Here is a 20,984-nt window from a genome sequence, read left to right as displayed (position 1 = left end):
CTCTGCAGGGACCAACCTCTCCACTGGTTTGCTTTGCTCTGCATGCCAAGAAAAACTGAGCACTGGGTCCTGAGGCATATGAGCTATTTGCATCAAAATGATCTGACAGTTCCTCTTGAAATGAGATGCTATGAGCTAGTCTGTGGTTTCCAACCCAGGTATTTGAATCATGTCCTTGATCCTGGCAGCTGAAACACAGGGCCATTGGTCTCCAAACATCTGAAATTTTTCACATGGTATGCTTGGTCTAAACTTTTCTTTCTATAACATGTCAATCCCACCTTTTCCTCACTTATTAGAAGTGTGGGGAGGGATTGTTTATAAAGGCTTGTAGTGATAGGACGAGAGGCAATGAGTATAAACTGGAGAGGGGCAGATTTAGGCTAGACATAAGGAAGAATTTCTTCACCATGAGAGTGGTGGCTGCCCTGTCCCTGGAGATGTTCAAGGCTGGGTTGGATGGGGCCTTGGGCAGCCTGATCTAGTGAGATGTCCCTGCCCATGGCAGGGGGGTTGGAACTAGATGATCTTTAAGGTCCCTTCCAACCCAAATTATTCTACGTTTCTATGATTCTATGATTTTATGATTCTATGATTATCTGTTCCAACAAACACATTCGAATGTGGCTGATCTTCTGCATGAGTTTCAAATGCAGAAGGAAGAAGGGTAATTGGATTAGAAAGTAACACTTTTTTATTCCTCATGTGAGAATATGTGAGGAGAGACTGCACAGTGGGTAGTAAATATAAAAATTATACAAATATTTTGCCATGATTCTGCTGTAAGTTTTTTACTATTGATTTTTAAAAATTGATAGATATAGAGAAGAAAGATATGTGGATAGGCAGGTGGGTAGGTAGGTAAATAATAGAAAGAAAGAAGGTAAACAGAGATAAAAGCTAGATATAGAAGAATATTATGAGTTCCTTTGTGTTACTAAATTCTTCATATGTGCAATAAATAAAACACTGCAGAAACAAAATGTGTCTTACTTTGTTAGGAGATCTGCCTGAAATAATTCTTTCCATTTTAGAAAAAACAAACCAAAACAAATTAAAATATGTAGTAAGCCTAAATCTGAAACATGATATTTTATCTTTTGTCAATCCAACTTTGTCTAAATCAAAATTATTGTTATTAGAAGTAATAACATGTAGCCATTTTCTTTGTAAGCTCTAGTCCATCAGAAAAGCCTGGGTTTGCAGCTCTACCCACGGTGCTTGGAGTGAGGAGCCACCTCTGTTGTGATGTGCTGGCCAGTTCTTGAAGAAGGCTCTGGTGACACTTCTGAGAGCTCAGGCTTCAACATGTGTGAAAGGTGATTTGAGAGATCTGAAAAGCCATGAGCTGAAATTATTTCACCTAATTTTAACCATCTTTAGGCATCTTGGCTAAGTGAATTTTTAGCATCCTTGCGTTTTCCAGAGCCAGGTGTTAGCTTTGGTGACCCACATCCTTATGTTGGTAGTTCCAGCTGAGTTACTTGGGTCTCTAGAGATCTGTGAGTGGCTCTTAGGTGTGACACAGGACATGTGGGAGACCCTTGCCTCCTCAAGTAGCATCTGGAGGCTGAAGAGGAGTGCTTTGCTGCACTTCAAATGGCACCAGATTCTCCTGTCTAGGGTGGACAACTGAATCTTGCCTGGACAGGCAATTCCTCCTGCGTGCTCTTTCAGTCAGCGGAGGGGGCAGGACTGCTTCTTTTCACGCACTGTGTGCCTTGATGCCTACCTCAGAAAACACTCCTTTTCAGTGGTTCAAATTAGACAAGATGGTTTTAGCTCTACTTTTTGTGTTATCTCATGTCTCTTTCTACCAGAACTAGTTTGAAATCAGAAGTCATTTAGGTCCAACAAATCAAGCCAGAAAATAACTTTGGAATAACTATATTTAATATATCGGTGAGGCCAGTGATTGCACACTTAGGAGGACAGAGGGTATCCCCGTAAGAACACAGACATGACATTGAACATCCCCAGGGCAGGGCAACTCAGTACAAGTAGGTGGCAGCAGTATAGTACATTTATTTTCCCATGATGGAGTTGATGTGGGCCAGTAGGTACTTTTCCCTCTCCTCATGATGGCACAGCCCATGTTGGCTTTAACATGCAGATGGGTCAGGGAGACAAAACTAAGGATGAGGACAGGGGTGATATTTAGGGACCATGAATAGCTCACAGAGCCCCTCTGCTGATGAAGGAGTCTCTCACTGTCTGACTACAGGCTGAATATCCTTACTTCGAGCTGCCACTTCGACTCTTTTGGAATCAGTTGGCTTTATTTTGACGCCTGCTTTATATGGCAGTGCTATCCATGCTTCACTGTTGACAATGAACATGAACTTCTAAGCCACCTGGCAGGTTTGGATGCACCTAGTCATGGTTGAATATTTCAACAATGTTATGCGCTTTTTTTTTTCAGAAGGAATTCTTAAGTTTTATGACTCAAATTTCCTTCTTCTAGGGTTGCAGCTATGCTCCAAGAAAGTGTACGTGTGCTCCTCATCTTAAAGTAGCTGGTATTTTCTTACTCATTTTGTACAAATGGGACATTTATACAAAATATTTTGTCTGCTGCATTAGATGACATCTCAAAAAACCACGTGTGATAACTGCGTTCAAATAACTTGATCTCGTACTGCAGTGCAGAAATATGAGCCGCCTTTGACTGAGAAAACATAAATGTGTCTTCTTCTTTAAAAAGTAGACTTCAAGTTCTTTAACTATATTCAGATTTGCATAACTGCATGCATACGTTCAGGGTGGGTAAAGATTGTCTTACAGTTTGGCTGACTCAAAGAAGCCAGCAGCATGTCCAAGAATTAATCTTTGAGGAAGTTGCTGAAATGATTTGGCTTCTGAAATTTGCCAGTCATGGACTTTAGCATCAAGGGCTTGATCTGGAGTGATGATGGAGATTTATGCAGTTCCTGGCTGGGATTACTGTTGCTGTAACACTAAGACTGATGCAATTAGTTGCCTTTCAGATTCTATCTCTTATTTGTTACTAAGCTGCACCTAATTGCTATCTTTATCAATTTAATGTTTATCTTTGCCAGTTAATTGCTTGTCCATGTGATCTATCCTAGAACAGCCCTACGTGGAAATTAGTGAGACTCTTATCCAAACTGGCAAGGGCAAAGCTGGTGCTGAGTTTCTCCTCCTTTTTGCTAAAATGACGTTGCTAAATTCTTGCTATAAACCCTCCTGTCTTTGTTGACTCAAATGCCCCTCTAGGACTGCCACATCTCTCGGATACTCCTAAAGAACTGATTTAAAATTGCACTGGACTTTGTCAAACACGACAGCAAGCTACTAAATGAGTGCAAGGGGATTTGGCTCCAGGGTGGCTGCAGGAGGCTGAAAACCATGTGCTTCAATTGCCTCTGCGGTGTTGCAAATGCCACTCTAAATATTATCTGCGCATCCTGATTTAAATCTGTAAATGCCCAATTAGTTAACAGGACCAGACAAGTGAGCTCAAGGTGGAATTTGGAGGGGTGGGATATTATTTACAACCAGCCAGAGTGCCTCCTTTGTGCAGTTGATAAATGTACACATTAATAGTGGTTCAGTTTCCCATATACACAAGAGGTCGAAGGGACTTGGGGGCCCTTGTGTTTCATGCACAAGTACAGCAGTCAGGACCAGACAGATTACTATTTTGCCAGTATCTGAGATTTAGAAGGAATATTTAGAGAGATGAAAATTTGGAGTCTCAGATATAAATGATCTAGCCTCTTTCCACACTAACTTCTTCATAAAAAAGACATTTAGACCCATGAAACTCCTAAATATTTTAGGTTTTCTTTGTCATCTCCCCTATAAATACAGCACAGTTCACTATCCTTATTGGCATTGGCATCTCAAGGCTTCTCTTGGCATCCCCTGTAGATCATTCACATTCCAGAAATATTTGTCTGAAAGGCAATGAATGAAAGATGATAAATTAATATTCTAGAAGGATATCAGACTTACTGCAATCATCTTGTACATTGAAAATAAACAGGGTAAAGGAAGCAGTGGTGATAAATCAAACCTGAGAGAGGTTTTCTTCTATTTTTTAAAATGACATTTTTGCTACTGTTGTCTAATTGAAACCACTTCAATTTCTCATCTCTGTCACAGATGCTGGGAGGTCATTATGCTTTCTCGAAAAGCCTTTCTGAATAGGAACACAACCATGCGATTGAGTACGTCAGTACATCACATTCCTCTGCTTTTCTGAAACTCTTGAGGATGGAGTTATCCCTGACCACAATGTGAGGGAGAGAGAGACTGTGCAAATGTGACAGTACTGCTTCAGCTCCCTAGGGGTCTCAGTCAAGGCCTGTGCAAATCTCTCTGCTCATGCACCACAATCTGAAAAACAGAAGTGGTAAGAACATAAACAATCTGACACCTTTTACTGCATACCAACCTTTCTTCTCCTCATACACGTGCCACATATGAAGCCGGTAAGTCCACCAATGACTTGAATAAAACAAAGAATAGCTTCAATCACGCCAATGGCCAGGAGAATAGAGAACAGGATGGTGTTCCAAAGGATGATGTTTTCAGGTTCTTTGCAAATGTTCCATGTCGTCTGGTTGAACAAATAATTGTCTCTGTGATAGGGAAAAATAATTGGCAACATATTAGAGAATTAAAATTTCAGACTGCTATTTGTGTTATATTTTATGAACGTACTGCACAATATAAAGTGAGTCTCAGATTTGGTTAAAAGCTGGTGATTCTTTTCAGAATTCCCTATGCAGAGCTGCAATTGTTGACTAGGGAAGAGAACCACATCTGTGCTTTGTTGGACACACAAGAATCTCACTTTTGTTTTATGGCGAATAACTAAAGGGAAAGGTCCCTAATGGTTTTAAAATGCATCTCCATATTCTCCAATCCTGCTGTAGTGTCTCAGTCCAGTCCCCCCATCATCCCTGTCTCTGGCTTGAAAAGTATAGTTGTCAATGTTAACTTTAAAAAGTCAGAGATTATTTTTGCTTTGCTTTTCAGAAGTAGGTAGAGTAGCCTCAGTTTATTATGACTTAACAAATTAACATGACATAGTTATCAAACACTTCCTTTTGACTCTGGTGGGAGTCACAGCTCAGCAACTCTCTGAAAGCATGATGCAAATTGCAGTTTGTGTAAAAGGCTATTGAGAAGCACAACAGAAGAAACTCAGGCAGTTTGCTCAAAGATGACCCTTGGTTAAAGAGCTGACTAGATAGAATGTAGAATCATAGAATAATTTGGTTGGAAAAGACCTTCAAGATCATCAAGTCCAACTGCATCTGTCCACTACTAAACCATATGCTTGAACACCTCATCTACCAATCTCTTAACCTCCAGGGATGGTGACTTCACCACCTCTCTGGGCAGCCTGTTTCAGCTCCTGATAACCCTTTTGGTGAAGAAATTTTTTCTGTGTCTAATCTGAACCTCCCCTGGTGAACCTCCCCTAGTGCAATGGATGAGGCCATTTCCTCTCATCCTATCACTAGTTACTTGGGAGAAGAGACCAACACCCACCACAACTTCCTTTCAGGTAGTTGTAGACAGTGATAAGATCTCCCCTCAGCCTCCTTTCCTCTAAGCCAAGCAACCCCAGTTCAGCCACCTCATAAGGCTTGTTCTCCAGTCCATTCACCAACTTCATTGCCCTTCTCTGGACACTCTCCAGAACCTCAAAATCCTTCTAGTAGGGAGGGGCCCAAAAACGAAAACAGTATTTGAGGTGTGGCCTCACCAATGCCAAGTGCAGGGGCAGAATCACTTCCCTGGTCCTGCTGGTCACGCTGTTTTTGATACAAGCCAAGATGACATTGATCTTCTTGTCCGCCTGGGCACACTGCTGGCTCATGTTCAGCCAGCTGTCAACCAGCACTCCTAGGTCCTTGTCTGCCAGGCAGCTTTCCAGCCACTCTTCCCCAAGCCTAAAGTGCTGCACAGAGCTGTCTTGTATGTGCTGTGTGATAGCACTCAAGATGACCTGCTCCATGACCTTTCCTGGCACTGAGGTCAGACTTGCAGGCCTGTAGCTCCTCAGATCCTCCCTCCGCTCCTTCTTGCAAATGGGCATAACATTTGCCAGCCTCCAGTCAAGGGCAACTTCCCCGGTCGGGACTGCTGGTAGATGATGGAAAGGGGTTTGGTGAGCATCACCAGCTCTCTCAATACTGTTGGGTGGATCCCATCTGGGCCCATAGACTTCTGAATGTGTAACTGGCTGAGCAGGTCTCTAACCATTTCCTCTTGGATCATTGGAGCTTTGTTCTGCTCCCCTTCCTTGTCTTCTGACTTGGGAGTCTGAGTACTGGGACAACATCTGACCTTACTATTAAAGACCGAGGCAAAGTTAAGTACCTGAGCCTTACCCTCATCCTTTGTCACTATTGTCCTCCCTGTATCCGGTAAAGGATGGAGATTATCCTTGGTCCTCCTTTTATTGTTGGTATATTTGTAGAAACATTTTTTCTATCTTTCACAGAATTGGTCAGCTTAAGTTTTGGTTGAGCTTTAGCCCTCCTAATTTTCTCTCTGTGTGATCTCACTTGAGAGAGTCCTTGTAGTCCTCCTGAGATACCTGCCCCTTCTTCCAAAGCTCATAAATGTTCCTCTTTTTTCTGAGATCCACCCAAAGCTTCCTGCTCAGCCAAGCTGGTTTTCTTCCACGCCGGCACATTTTTCGGCACATGGGGACGGTTCGCCCTTGTGCCACCAGCATTTCCTTCTTGAAGAGCATCCAGCCTTCTTGGGCTCCTTTATCCTTAAGGACTGCCTCCCAAGGAGATTTGTCAACCAGCCTTCTGAACATTCCAAAGTCTGCCCTTTGAAAGTCCAAGGTGGCAGTTCTGCTGATGCCCCTTCTGACTTCTCCAAGAGTTGAGAATTCTATCACTTCATGATTGCTGTGCCCCAGGTGTCCTCCAACCGTAACATCTCCCACAAGGCCTTCTCTGTTCACAAACAACAGGTCCAGCGGGGTGCCTTCCCTAGTCGGTTCACTTCACCAGTTGTGTCAGGAAGTTGTCTTCCACACACTCCAAGAACCTCCTGACTGTTCCCTTTCTGCTGTATTACACTTCCAGCAGACACCTGCGAAGCTGAAGTCTCCGACGAGAACAAAGGGTAGGGATTGTGAGATTTCTCCCAGTTGCTTGTAGAATATCTCATCAGTCTCTTCTTCCTGGCTGGGTGGTCTCTAGCAGACTCCCACCACGATACATGCTACTTACAGAAATGTGAATTTAGGTGTAGACTGGGGGGACCATCAGTTCACTTGGGAAAAATTTAAATGCTATGAAAATTGGGGAAGTGTCTAGGGAATGCAGATCTGAAGGAACCTGTAATTCATACTCACTCCAGAGTGTCGTTCCTGAAAGGGTAGAGGTACTCTCCATCACCCGTGTCACACAGAGGGCCCGCAATCAGCCCTAGTGTAGAGATAACGGCACAGTATGCTCCTCCTGCAAATCCCAGCAAAGACAGGATCACTGACAGCAACATCTGAAAGGAAAAATGCTTTCAACATTACATGCACAGAGGCATTCAGTAGATGGAAAACTTGCACTGAATAAGAAGGAAAAGATCTTTACCTCTTTCTTACTATATGCTATTTGTAGGAATAAAAAAGTTTACTTTTTCTGACTAGTGCAGCTTTCTGAAACGTTAAAGAACTTGAAACAGTATTGGGTTTGCTTTTAAAAGTGGGTAAGCCCAGAGCTTTAATTATGTAAAGTTTTATACTTGACCTGCCAACTATAAAAAATCTTTTCTTTCAGAAAGCCAATATGAAGACAGTACTGGCTTGATGTGGTCCATATCATGTGCCTTGGCATTTCCAGCTTTTCACCAAGAGCACCTTTCTCAGCCCTTGTACCAAAAGAAGCTAGTGAGCAACTAATGAATGAGGTATGAAAGCAACAGAAGATGCAGTAGTTGTTTTTGCTAATTGATAAGGAATGCAAAAGAGCCTTTCTTTTTGCTGCTTTCTTCATTTTACAACAGCATGACATGTGGTTACTACTGCTCATATTCAGAAATCTAATTGTGCTGTGTGTGGCAACAAACCAGTGGTGACTTCGAATTATATGTCATGTATGTTTCAAATCTGCCACTACCACAGAAAAGTTACCTTTACTCTGTTTTGGGGTAGTTTGCTATTAATCAGTGGGATGTATCTGACTGCTGTTTGCACATGTAAGCAAAAGTCTCAGGTGGATGCTGCTGGTGGTGTGTGTGGGACAGGCCTTCTACTAGTCATTTTAAGAGTCCCTGCTTGTGGATGTCCACAACTCTGCAAAGAAGAAGAGAAAAGACACTCTGTGGAGCAGACCGACAGAGCTGGTGGAAGACCTGGACTGGAGGTAAGGCAGCAAGACTGCCTTGAAGTCAGGGCAGAATCATGGCTGAGGAAGCACATAGGAAACCCTCCCATCCATGGCTTGGGTTTGAAGCCAAATACCTTGGGCCTTACATTTCCCTGTTGCCAGCAAATACCAGTAAAACCTAATAGCCCACAAGGAAGGTAGAAACCCTCAACTAATGCCAGCTGCTCTGCACTACAGAGTCAAATAGAAACATCTACCATCCACGTTGCATGTTTGTGACGTAGTTTTGAAAACTATTCACTCTCTAAGCATGTTCAGACTGGTGAATGCATTTTCCAACTTGCCAGCTGATGACACTGCTTTCTGTACAATCTTGCATGTTGCTGATGTGTGAATTGACTCATTCTGTCCATCCTTTTGCTTATAAAGCAATCCTTGAGTTAGAAGTTGCTGGGATTTCTTCTGAGATTTATTCCATGATAACTGATTAATAACTTTTTTTTTTTTTTTGCAAAGCTGGACACTCTTTTTGCCTTTATCTGCATGTTGGCTGGGTTAGTTTTTAGCAAAAATCATTGTCAGCAAAATGTAGGTAATTTAGTTGCCCCAGACCAAAGTAGTACTTGGGTTATAGCTGGAGCACTGTCTCTCATAATAAGATCATTAGCCATACCTCATGGTACGGGTGAGTGACTGATACTCTGTCTGAAACTTCTGCCTATGCTGAACCACTTCTCCCCACTTGTTTTCTCATTTACTTCAACCATGTTGTCTGCATCTTGGCTGAAGGATCTTAATTATGGTAATGATTAGTTTTAGCACAGCACAGCAGTATGGGACATCCCAAAGACAATTATCATAGAAAAAGTCAAACAGTCTTTCTACATTCTATGATGGTGGTTGGTACTATACTAGCAGTATATAGTCATCAGCACTATCTTTGATGGCTATTCTTTGACACTTGGTTTTTCTCATTTGAAATCTGTTGGCTGTATGGCTAGGCCCATCTCACCCTTTTCCTTTACTGTACGCATGATTATGTAGACAAAGACTACTTGTCCCTGAAAGGGAAGTCTGAAGTTGCTGCAGCTGTTAGATTGGCTCTCCCTGGCATTTTCTAGACACACAGTGGCATTTTCCCATTACATCTACCCTTCTGGAGTCTTTTCTCAAAGCTTGTCCCATATGCTATGGAAATCCAACACTTTTATTAGCTATTGCATCATCTCAACCTTTCAAATTTCCCCTAGATGTACTATCTTCATTTATCACTCTTTCTACAAAATGTTTGATTTCCTCATTTGTATCTTCAGTTTCAGTGTGAGGTCTAAGCTGGGACGCTTGAGTTTGTTGAAATAAGTTTCCTATGGTGTTGGTTGTCCTCTACCTCTTGCAAAGGTTTTGCTGATAATTTTTGCTGATTTTCTTTTAACGTTTTCCCTGATTTATCCTTCACACTCTTTGTCTCTGCTGAGCTGATGAAGACTCGTAGCATTAATTCTTTGAGCATTTGCATCAACTGCTTTAGTGAAGTTACCAAGTTCCTCCTGCCCTGGCTTGTGCTGCTCTTTATAGTCCTGATTCTTGTTTCATGCACATTCCTTTTTTCTCTCTTTCTTTTCCTGGAGGTATTTTTTTTTGTGGAATTAATATCTTGTCTGGTTATCCCAATATCTTTTCTTATCTAGGTCTGTTTGTCTGGAAAGCTGCTATGGCTATTCTTATTCTACTAAGGAAGGCTTAGAGAAAAATACCGGAGAATATTTGTTGATGCAATGGCATACATTTTATTTTGGGGAGCTTTTTTTGTGCCAGTGTTGTGGATGCTTTCGGATGTGCACATGCTAAGCTGCAAGACAGAAGCTTTCTAAATATGTTACTTTACAAAGTCATTATTCCATAATTCCAGGACAAGAACACATCTACATATGTTTGCAGGCAACAATTTAAAAAGGACTAATGAAAAAACTTACTCAATGCAGCACGTAATCACTGTGAACTGGAGAACTCAATAAGGTGAATAAAAGTAATTATTATTACTGTTGTTGATACTTCAGAAGTGTGTAAAGGCTGTGGTGAAATCTGAAACTATTAAACCAGGGATTGCACAAAATATATGTTGTAGTTTGAGGCAAATTAAAGTCAGTTTTGTGACTAAATCAGTTGCTGCAAGTAACTCCATTTTCCTGAAAGCTAATTGCGTGTTTTTTAGATAGTGTTCTTCTCTAAAGCGATAACACAGGGCATTGGTATGCCAAAAGGCCAATGCCTATACTTAACCAAGGCCATCCTCAAGCTGGAAGAGAGGCGAATGGGGCAGATGACCCCAAAATGACCAACAGAGTATTCCATCCCAGATATGTCATACTTGGTATAAAATTGAGAGATCACAAGGGTCTCGCTCTCTTCTGTGATGGCAAACATCCAGTGAGGACCTTGTCTGTCTGGTTGTTCCTGATCCCAGATCTGTGTGTTCCTGAATCCAGCTCCTGAGTCCAGCTCCCCTCTAGCCATGGACCCATTCTCTTGTATCCGCTTTGCATTATTTGTGGTGATATATATTCATTGAGAGGTGGGCTGGGGCTGCCATCTCATATATTTGTATACATGTGATTACTTTCTAATTTTTATCATTATTTTTATCATCTCATTAAAGCTGTAGTTTTAGTTTTCAAGCTGCAAGTCCCTTTCCTCTCATTTCCATCTGCTTTTCCCTGTGGGGCAGGGTGGGGTAGGGATTTGGGGAGCTCAACTGCACAGTTTTAGCTGCCAAAATTTAGTCGGATGTGGCTAAACCATGACAATCTCATAGGATAGAGTCTCTATCCTGAGGAAAATGCTTATGTTCTGATTGAATAATAGTTCTGATCATTATTAGTTCTTTAAGTTTTTTTCCAATGAAAAGAAATGCTGAATATTCAGTATAAATTATAATTTTATACCTAAGGTCCCCAAAGAAGAAAGCTGGCCAAACTAGCCTTTGGATTAGCCTCAGGGTCCCGAGTAGATACAATGTGGGCTGTTTCTCTGCCAGTAGGTAGAAGCTGGTGGAAAATCCATCAGGAGCTGGGGACCCTTTGTCAGGTTCACCCAGACCCACCGTGAAAGGAGTTCTGGCACTTTGGAAAGCTACTACCATCGTGCATGTTTGAACAAGTCCCAGGGTTCCTCTACTCTCCAGCACTTGGTGACTCACACCATACACTCCCTGCCTTGGATATACAACCCATCCTGTCAGGGCATCTGAGCAACACCTATGATGGTGGTCTCTGGATTTTCTCCCTCTATCCACAAAGATTCCCTGAGGTTTCTTCCTCTGAAGAATGACATTGTTGGCTTTCAGATCTCCCTGCAATACTCACCTCTTTTTACATGCTTGGAAATCAATCTTTCCCAGGAGGTGTTCTGGGAGAAATGCTTGGGTTTTATGTCATTCATTGCCACTCACTCTTTGCTTATGTCCCTGTCTCATCTCTACTTTGAGCCACATTCTACTTAAACCGTAGGGTGACTTGTAGAGCTGCACTCCTTTCCACCTCAAAGAGGTGGGCAATTTCCACAGTCTCAGAAGACAGCATTTTTAAAGATATGCTATCCTCACTGAACCTATTCTCTAGTTTGGTTTGAGTAGCTTCATCAGCATAGCACATAATCATCAAATAACACGTAATCAAACTACTTTCTCAACAATGTCTATTGTGTTCCTCTATAACAGCATAAATACTTTCTGACAACCTAATGAAGAATGTTATTTTGGTATTATGAATAATGAATTAACGTAAGGAAAACATCTTGAAGAGGTAAAGGTCTTCTCATGGATCAATCTGAAAATTAATTAAAGCGTACAGAAGAGATACGCTTTATTGGGATCTCTCATTCAAGGCTGCTTCTGGGAAGAATGTAGACTGAAAAAACATTTCTAGGTCGATTTATTTTTGTTAATAATGATAACCACACAGAAGTCTGTACATAGGGCTTAAGGATTAATGGAGATACCTCTATAACATGTTTTTTTGTAATATTTTTAATTATCAAGGCAAAATGTCTCTGTGGCCTTTTAGTGGATGACAGAAAGCCCAAATTGCAGTTGTATATTACGTGTGCATAACACCTAGGCAAATGCATGCTATGGGTCAAAGCCTTCCATGGGGTCCTCAGTTCCAGCCACAGAAGCTCAGGCGTATAGCAGAAGGGAACTATCAAAAGAAGGGGAACTATCAGCCCCTACAGAGGTAAACAGGGAAGAACCTGTGGAAAACAAAATTGGTATATAAGGATATGGAGGAAACAGGAACAGGTGGAAGCAGAAGGAACAGGCAGCTGTCTCAGTCTTTAGGATCACCTGGAGGAGGAGGAAGATAAAGCCAAGCTTTACTTCATGTGAGTTGAAGTAAAGTAGTTTTGTCCTCCTCTGCCCTCAGCAAGGTGGCCAAACGCTCCAGCACCTGTTCTGGCTGAGTGTGATTTTCCTCATATCAGTGGCTGCAATATCATAACATTCTTGTTGGATAACTGAGCTCTCAGCCCCAGCCCAGGGACGCTGTAAATCAAGCTCTTCTTCTGCATTTCCCTGACATGGCTGATGATGGTGGTATGACGGTTTGTCATTGTATGTTTCCATCTGCTGAGCAGCCGTTTAAGAGCTATGGCGCAAACCCTATCGTGCCATTTCAACACACAAGTATTCACTTACCCCACACCTGTTAGCGCAACATCTTGCTCCGCCTGCTCCCAGCATCATGAATGCAGGCAAAATAACCTGTGAGAAGAGCACAAGCTGAATTGGTGTACAGTACTTCTGCTGTTTTCAAAGTCTAGGAGCTGGGGCATCACGTTCCTCAAACACAAACCACTTTCTGCCTCTTCTCTGTGAGTTACACTTGCTTAGTTGTCAGTGTTTGCTGAAGATTAACTCAGGAAGAAGCGTGGGAGTACAGCTAGAGCTGACTGGCAAGTCTCTGGTACAGAAACCTGACGCTGAAGCTATACTGCTTCTTTTCAGCAGTGTTCCGTTGTTTTTTTTCAGGAACAGATGTGTCAGTTTTGAGAAAACAGAATTTCTGCTCAGAAAAAGAATCACCATTGCAGTAAGAATCATGTAAATTTAAATCTTCTGAGCATTCTGCTCTGCGTTATAATTGGGAAATCAGTCTTAAACATCCTGAAACACATCTGGCTTTGGTTCTTTGTGCTAAATTTCTGGAAAACAAAATGGACTTGACTCAACAGCAAGCCCCCAGTTCACATTGGCTTTCTCTACGGTAATTATCAGGTAGAGATGGATTGATACAACGAAGTCAGTAACCATCTGTGTCTCAGGACATAATGCCACCTTACAGAGGCAATCTGGAGATAGGAAAAGTTGTGTTTAGCTTGGTAGCTAGAGGGCAAGAAAGCTTTTGTGGGTCTAACAGTGCAGCCAAAGTACTGCTGCTGCCTTGCCTCTGCCCACCACCGCTTGTGTTGGCATCTCAGAACAATACAAGACAATTGTATTTAAGAAATTTGGAATTGTATTTAAGAAATTTAAGGAAGTTGGAAATGGTCCCTATAAAGTTAATGAAAGCAGGAGAACACCTAAACAAACAAACAACAAATGTAAAAACAGCCTGACTAGCTGTTGGAGAAATATTGTCCAATGTAGGATAGGAAGAGCAAAATGTCCATGGTGAATGAAGCTCAGGGAACTTATGTAGGTAGTGTGAACATTTCTGTCGTACTGTGGAGGACACTGGTATAAAACTTGCTTAGATTTGCAAGCCTCTAAATATATTTCAAAGGATTTGATCTGTGTTGCCTTTTATCCACACCCCAGAGGCAACCTCCAGCATCTGCAGTCGTCGCTGGACCACACCTGGAGGCCTAGGGTTAAAAGATGTTCAACTACCTGGAAAGAAGTCAGCTCTTAAGCAATCACAGGTGGTCCCCAAGGCACCCTCAGCCCCAGCGTGCTGCTGCCCGGCATTCAGTTGACACATCTGCCCATCAAACCAACACTCCCTTTCCTCCAGGGCTGAGTTTCTTCCTTGGAGGTTTCCCATCTAAGCTATGGGCACTTTTGTGTTCTTTATTAGCCTGGCTCAGGATGAAGGATTTGCTTGGCAGCTTTCTTTTTTTGCAGTGCCCGATTATAAACACCTGCCTTTTGACAAGGTAATGACAAGTTGCCGGATTTGGCTGTTGTCAGTAAAATGAGAGCTAGGAGTGAGCCAGAGCTCTGACAGGCATTTCCTGATGTTGCACATAGGCTCTCCATTAGAAAAGACGTTACTATGACACACAAAGCCATTCTTCATGTATTTACACCCTAAACTTTTGAAATAAGGAAGGAGAAATGTTTTCATGTCATATAAATTTCCATTAGAGAAGCAGTGGAGGGTGAGGAAAAGGCAGGTTGGCTGCTCAGCTGAAGAGCGTGCTGATGGTATGGGTATCAGTCTATGAATGAAGTTCCCAGGTAAAGGCAGGTTTTCTGGCTCACAGAGACAGGCAAGGCTGTTATGAAGTTTCCCTTACAGTCTTGGCTCCAGAGGCTGTGGCCTTCTTACAGAGGATATTCTCCAAGGTCAGGCAACCTGTTGGCATGACTTTCTTGAGCTTCCTTTGGGAAGAAGCTGAGTGCCTCAGGGAACACAATGCAGCCTGGTGGAGACAGGATACGGACCAGGGTGCAGTCATGGAGCATCTTGCCCCTTGGTTAGCTCCCTATAAGGCCATGAAACCACTCTTCATTTTTCCATGCTTCCAGCACATGGAAAATGGACCTGATCATAATGCTTTCCTTCCTCTTCTCTTCACCTGTGGGCATTTGTCATGCTGTTTTCTGGAAGACGTGTACACATAACAACATTGTTTGTGGATCAATAATTATTCCTAATGCTATGTTTTGAATGTCAATGCAAATTTTTCCTCCCATCGCATTCTTTTCTCATTTTTGATGTAGGTGGTTCTGGCCACAGACAAGCCTCTGTGGAAGCCTTAAAAGAAGGCATGCTCTCAATGAGCCTGTGACGTTCTCATGCCTAACCTCTGCCTTTCCTTTCATTGGGCGCCAATGACTCCTGGGCTTGCAGTGATACAAATTTTCCATAGGTCTCTCATGTAGCTCCACTTCTTCCTTTAGGCTTCCTTCCATACACTCACGCTTACATTCAAGCTCAGCGTGAGTAATAGGCCCAAGTGGAAGCTGGAAGAAGAAGCAGGCAAGCTGCTGGTTGAGAACAATTTATTGAATGATCTTATACCACATTTCTGCTTTGGGAAATATGAGTGTGAACCACATCCACTATAGCTTTTCCACAGACGTAAGTGGTAGCTGCATCATAGCCTGACTGTGGACAAGGTTTGATTTTTTCTAAGTTAATTATTCTTAAACATTCGTTTTTTGATGTGCAGGTAGCCTGGTCTGCACCAATCTACCACCTGTCTAGGCTGTGTAGCAGTCAGTATTTGTCATATGCATGTTGCTCGCTCAGCTTTTTATCTGCACTTGTGTGGATAATTGGAAGACTGCAAAGGAAGCAGGCTTTCCGATGAACTGGAAAGATCAGTATTCCCCAAAAAAGTTCCCTTCTAGTTAAGGGTATTCACATAAAAGTGATCTTTCCTGAGTTGTGGAATGGAGAACTGGTTGTAGAGGACCACAAACAAACCAGATCAAACCCAAAAGGAGGCAGGTGGGTGTGTGGGAAGACAAGGAGCAGCTCCACATTCACCGAGTGTTGTCTGGGTCTCTGACAAACACCTACTGAAACATATTCCAATTCCGCCCTTTTAGTTTTTTGTGAACTATGTGAGAATAAAATCAGTTAGAGGAGGAGAAACACGGGGGTACAACCAGTAGTGAAAACTCATCATCTCCAGCTGAGCTTAGGACCTCAGTGGTTTTTTTACTAATGGAGGCACCAACAGCCGGGTCACCCTTGTCCACGGTGAGAAGTCAGTCCTATTGCTTCCTCCTGACTCGGAGTTCTGACATTTATTTCAGGAATACCTTATACTCCAGTGATTAGGGACTTTTTAGTCCTGAATGCACTTTCTCAGTCCTATATCCAACTTCCCAATTAAGCTGCTCACGTTTACGCAAAAAGATGTTGCTATGACTTTTTTTTTTGTTAATAGATGTTTTCTTAGCCCTGAATTTGAAATGAAACAAAACAAACCCCGTAAGAAACAGTAGCAACACTTCTCTCTTACCAGTATCCCAGCTCCAAGAATCCCATGGAAAAACCAGACCAGATCGGTTATCTCGCTGAGCTGTAGAACCTGTCCATTGGGGAAGTACAGGAGGATGTTGGAGACTATGGCACACGCTGCCAGTGGGAGCAGAGTGATCCCAATGCACTTTGAACACTTCCCTGTGCACATGGTAGTTCTCTGCTGAGGAAAGACACAGGAAGTTTTGAGTTATGGCAGTGCAGAGAGCAAGGGATTTCAGCAGCTTTCTTCATTAGTGAAAGAAGAATCAGTTTTGAAGCGAGGAAAGTTCCTGTTAAGACTCACACAGATAACCCTGTTCTACAGAGTCTGTTCCCTTCAGACACTTTATTTTAAATGGAAATATTAAAAACTGGGATGTTAAACTGAATCCATTTAAAATTGCCAGGGCTAAAAACATATGTATGAAATGAACAGAGAGTTCCATTTTAGCTGTTATGGACAATTTGTCCATCGAGAATGCCAATAACACAGCCAGGGCTGCAGAAACGGATACCCTGGCTGGCGGACTTCATGGTGAGGCTGCGGCCTTGGGTGGAAGGAGAGATGGTTGCACTGGGTTGCCTGGGACCACTGTCTTGGGAAACTGGTTTGAAATCTCTTACACTTAAAGTCTAGAAGAGCAGGAGATGACTGCGAGGAGTGCCATAGACATGTTCAGCTCTGCCTTGATGCTGGGCAGACTGGGGAGCCTCACAAGGTCCCCTACCATCTGCATTTCTCAATTTCAGTAAAAAATACACTGTCACCAAGAACTGAAGAAACTTTGCTGTTTTCTGTGATGTACTCTTTCTGCAGTAAGGGTAGATAAGACTGTAGGTTGTAGGGCTGTTTGGCACCTATGCTAAAACATCTGCAGAACTGGAAGCATGTCTAATCCTGCGTCTGTTCACTAAGAGCAGGTCACAAAGCCACCTCATCTCATTTTCAGAGATCTGCCATAATGTGTAAAACAATAGTTCAATATTTCAGAGTGTTTGGGTTCTTCTTTTAAAAATCAAAGAATCAACATAATTGAAGCACTGATTGAAAGGGATTTCTGCAGGTCCCAGTCGACTTCCTGCTGAAAGGAGGACTACTACCAACACTAGGTTGCTGTGTTGGCTGTGACTTTGCACAGCTGAGCCTTGAAAACCCCCAGGGATAAAGCAAGCACCATCTCTGTGGGTGACTTTTTGCAGGGCTGCTCCACCTCCTTGGTGAAAAGGTCTCTGCTCATGTCCAGCCTGAATCTTCCAAGGTGTAAACGTGGCTGTTCATCCTCATTATATCCTCTCCCATCACATCATTATATCTGTCACCCCCTTACAAATTTGATGTAGGCTGCTATTAGATCCCAATTCACCAAAATGAGCTGCCTTGGTTTACACTCCACACACATTGTGATCTACAGCTGAAGGGAAAAGGCCAATCAATACAAAAGTGGATCCACAGATATTTCTCCATGTCAGATTAGAAATTTCAGACTATTGTAACTGACACTATTGAACTTTCACATTGCCATTAGCTTTATGGCATAAACTGATCTCAACTCCTTATTGATGTTTTATCATAGTTTCATTCCAGCTCAAGTCTTTCAAATGCATAAAAATACAAAATATCAGCCCGTGGGCTTTGTCCCCAGAGAAAGCTGACTGCTTGTGACAAAGATGGCTTTGCTATACCAGGCACTATTTCAGTGTACACAACCGTGTTGCACACGCACACACGCAGCCATGCATGTGCACATGCCTATGCTTGCTACATGCAAACAGTTTTTGTAATAACCAAGGCAGTAAAGAATGAAATCTCTCTCATTTTAGTCATCTGTTTTGGCTAATCCTGAAAGTTTTGTGACAGAAGCTGGTGTTGAGGTGGTATTAAGTGGGTTAGGAGTACAGAAGCCATTGAGGCTGGGTTCCCAAGAAAAAAGCCCAAGTGAGAGACAGTATGAAGATATTTGAGAAAGCTGGAGACAGACTGAAACTGGCTTTGTTAACAGAATGAAGACCGTGAAGCAGTGAGGTAAGGCACAATGACAGCTCAATGTCCCCAGACCTCCGTAACTTAGAGGGAAAACAGAAAGACCTTATAGGATGCTGTACATTGCTGTCAGGTAGCTGAGACTGCCAGAAACTTCTGAATGTGCATTTCTATAGCACAAAAAAAGATCTGTTGTTCTTTGTTGCTACAAGTTTCATAAGAACATTATGCTTATATACCTTTTCTTCTGAGCACTTCATAGTCACATTATGCTTTTAAATCCAGCTTAAAAACAAGTTATCCGGCATTAAACTGTTTTTGAAAGGAACATTTTTAATAAAGATGTTTCTTGATTTATGGTCATTACTTACTGTTTATATAGTGCTCAAAATTGGGCAGTGCATTTTGCAAAGTGCTGGAAAAAAAGCCTGAGCTCAAAGAAATAAAAATCTAAGCAGATGGACAATGTGGAATTAAAGAATGAAGTAGGGAAGGAGTGGAGGGAAATGGAGAGAATATCAGATATTTCACTTGTCTTTCTCTCAAATACCCAATGCACTTGCTGTTTTTCACACTGAATTTTGCCTGTTTGCTTTCTCATCTCATTCCAACATTTGCTTTTCCGTGTGTTTTCCCAACCTCATCTACTTCCCCCTCTCCCAGAGAAGCAAGCAAGCACAGGCACAACCTGACCTCCTTCTCCAAAAGCTAAGTCTTATAGGCGAGTTATAAATTCTCTTCTGCATCTTTTGCATGTAGCCAGAGGGTGCAGTTCTTGGCCAGTGCAAAGGACCATGACGCTGCTTTAGCTGGAAGAACAGGGGTTTACAGCCCATTCTCTCTGACCTACCTCAATACCACTTCAAACTACAAAAAGAACTTACCTAAACATCAATCACCAGACCTAGCGAGAGCCTCTACCACCAAAATCAACACTCTTTTGCTACCCGCGTACATCAGAGGATCTGACTGTGTTATTACAGCTTAAGAAAACACACTGAGTTGCCAGAAGCACTCAAAACACTTTATTAATTCAGCAAACAAAAGCACTTTCTATGGCTTTGTTAAGCAAGGCAGCTAGAGCAGGCTTCTCATTCTAAAGCTAGTTCTAAAACTAGGGTTTTAGAAACTTTTTCTTTTTAATGCTGAAGGAAGCAGGAAAGTACTTTTTCTTACCTTCTATCTGGGATTAAGATGTCCTCCAGGCTCCAGAGTTCCCCACAGCCAATTCCTCTCTCCGGGAGTGCGGCAGTCTGAGGGAGGCACAGAGAAGTTTTCAGGCAACGACCTCAATTAAACAAATAGCTGTTTCTCTTTGAAGAATGAGGAAATACCCCAAGTTATCCCTGGTTGGTCACTGCAAGGTTGGCATGCCACCCAACATTATTGATTATTTTGAGGCAGTGTTCCAGTGGTCAATGCCTTGCCCCCGCAGGACACACAGATTGGAGCAGCAGAGACCTTTTTACTACCACAACCATTTAAACCATGCGTAGTTTGGCAGAAGAGGAGAATCAGGAGACGACAGGAGTGCAAGCATGTGAAGAGGAGCAATGGGTCCGTGGCAGAATATGTGACTGAAACATTTTGGTGGCAGAGCAAAGTACAACCATTGGTGTGGAGTCACCTTCTGCATAGCATTTGGCACTGGCTTTGCTCCAGAGTGTGCTACTAGGAGAACAGGGTGAGGAGAGTGGGAATAAGAAAGAAAAGAAAGAAGATTCTCAGTAAGACAGAGTAAAAAAGAGAATGGGGGCAGAAAGGCTGGGGAGAAGGGAGAGGGGTGACCAGGTAAGGAAACAAGAAAAGAAAAACATAATTCCAAGGAGGAGAGAGTGGGAATATGGAAGCGAAACTGAAGAATAATTTGCGAAGGAGAATAAAAAGATAGAAGAGACACTTAGGGATGGGTCAAGAAACAAAACCCAGAGAAAATGGTATGAAGAAAAGTTAAAATTAAACTGGGAGAAAACTCACACTAAGGAAAGAGTGATGTGACCATTTTCTTCTGTAGAAAGTGTGCTAAAAGTAATTGTTAACATATATCAAAATAATGAAACATATAAATATATAAGTTACTCAGTAGGTTAGATTTGGCCCAAGTCATGCTGGAAATAAAGAGTCACAGAATCATTAAGGTTAGAAAAGGCCTCTAAGACCATTGAGTACAGCTGTCAGTCCAATACCTCCATGCCTACTAAACCATGTCATGAAGTGTCACGTCAACAGGCTTTTTGCACACCTTCAGGGATGGAGACCGCACCACTCCTCTGGGCAGCCTCTTCTAATGATTGACCACTCTTTCAGTAAAGAAATGTTTCTAATATCCAAACTAAACCTCCCCTGGTGCAACTTGAGGCCATTTCCTCTTGTTCTGTCACTTGTTACTTGGGAGAAGAGACCAACACCTGCCTTGCCACAACCTCCTTCCAGGCAGTTGTAGAGGGTGATTAGGTCTCCCCTCAGCCTTCTCTTCTC

General features: G+C 42.4%; 1 protein-coding gene across 2 annotated transcripts; it reads right to left on the bottom strand.

Annotated features, from left to right (window-relative positions):
* Positions 1 to 1,880: 1,880 nt before the first annotated feature.
* LOC104064089 (transmembrane 4 L6 family member 1) lies at positions 1,881 to 19,816 on the bottom strand. Of its 2 annotated transcripts, none has more exons than XM_054056915.1 (6): positions 19,683 to 19,816; positions 16,524 to 16,706; positions 13,021 to 13,086; positions 7,358 to 7,503; positions 4,421 to 4,607; positions 1,881 to 3,920 (listed from the first exon to the last, which is right to left on the bottom strand). In XM_054056915.1, exons 2-6 carry the CDS (start codon positions 16,692 to 16,694, stop codon positions 3,900 to 3,902), a joined length of 591 nt encoding a protein of 196 aa, XP_053912890.1. In that variant the 5' UTR covers positions 16,695 to 16,706; positions 19,683 to 19,816; the 3' UTR covers positions 1,881 to 3,899. The 2 variants fall into 2 exon arrangements, with proteins under 2 accessions (XP_053912890.1, XP_009564675.1); XM_009566380.2 differs by having other exon boundaries at positions 16,524 to 16,703; positions 19,683 to 19,812.
* Positions 19,817 to 20,984: the final 1,168 nt, after the last annotated feature.

The sequence above is a fragment of the Cuculus canorus genome, chromosome 1 (assembly GCF_017976375.1).
Source record: "Cuculus canorus isolate bCucCan1 chromosome 1, bCucCan1.pri, whole genome shotgun sequence".
Taxonomy (NCBI): Eukaryota; Metazoa; Chordata; class Aves; order Cuculiformes; family Cuculidae; genus Cuculus; species Cuculus canorus.
Note: the sequence above shows the minus strand (reverse complement) of the source record. Positions and strands in the feature narration are given on the sequence as shown.

Excerpts from the sequence above, each read along its gene's own strand:
- LOC104064089 (XM_054056915.1), bottom strand. The coding sequence starts at position 16,694 with ATGTGCACAGGGAAGTGTTCAAAGTGCATTGGGATCACTCTGCTCCCA. Across the intron at positions 13,087-16,523 it reads TTCTTGGAGCTGGGATACTG|GTTATTTTGCCTGCATTCAT; the intron begins GTAAGAGAGAAG and ends CTCTTCTCACAG. Across the intron at positions 3,921-4,420 it reads CGTGTATGAGGAGAAGAAAG|ACAAATATTTCTGGAATGTG; the intron begins GTTGGTATGCAG and ends ATTGCCTTTCAG.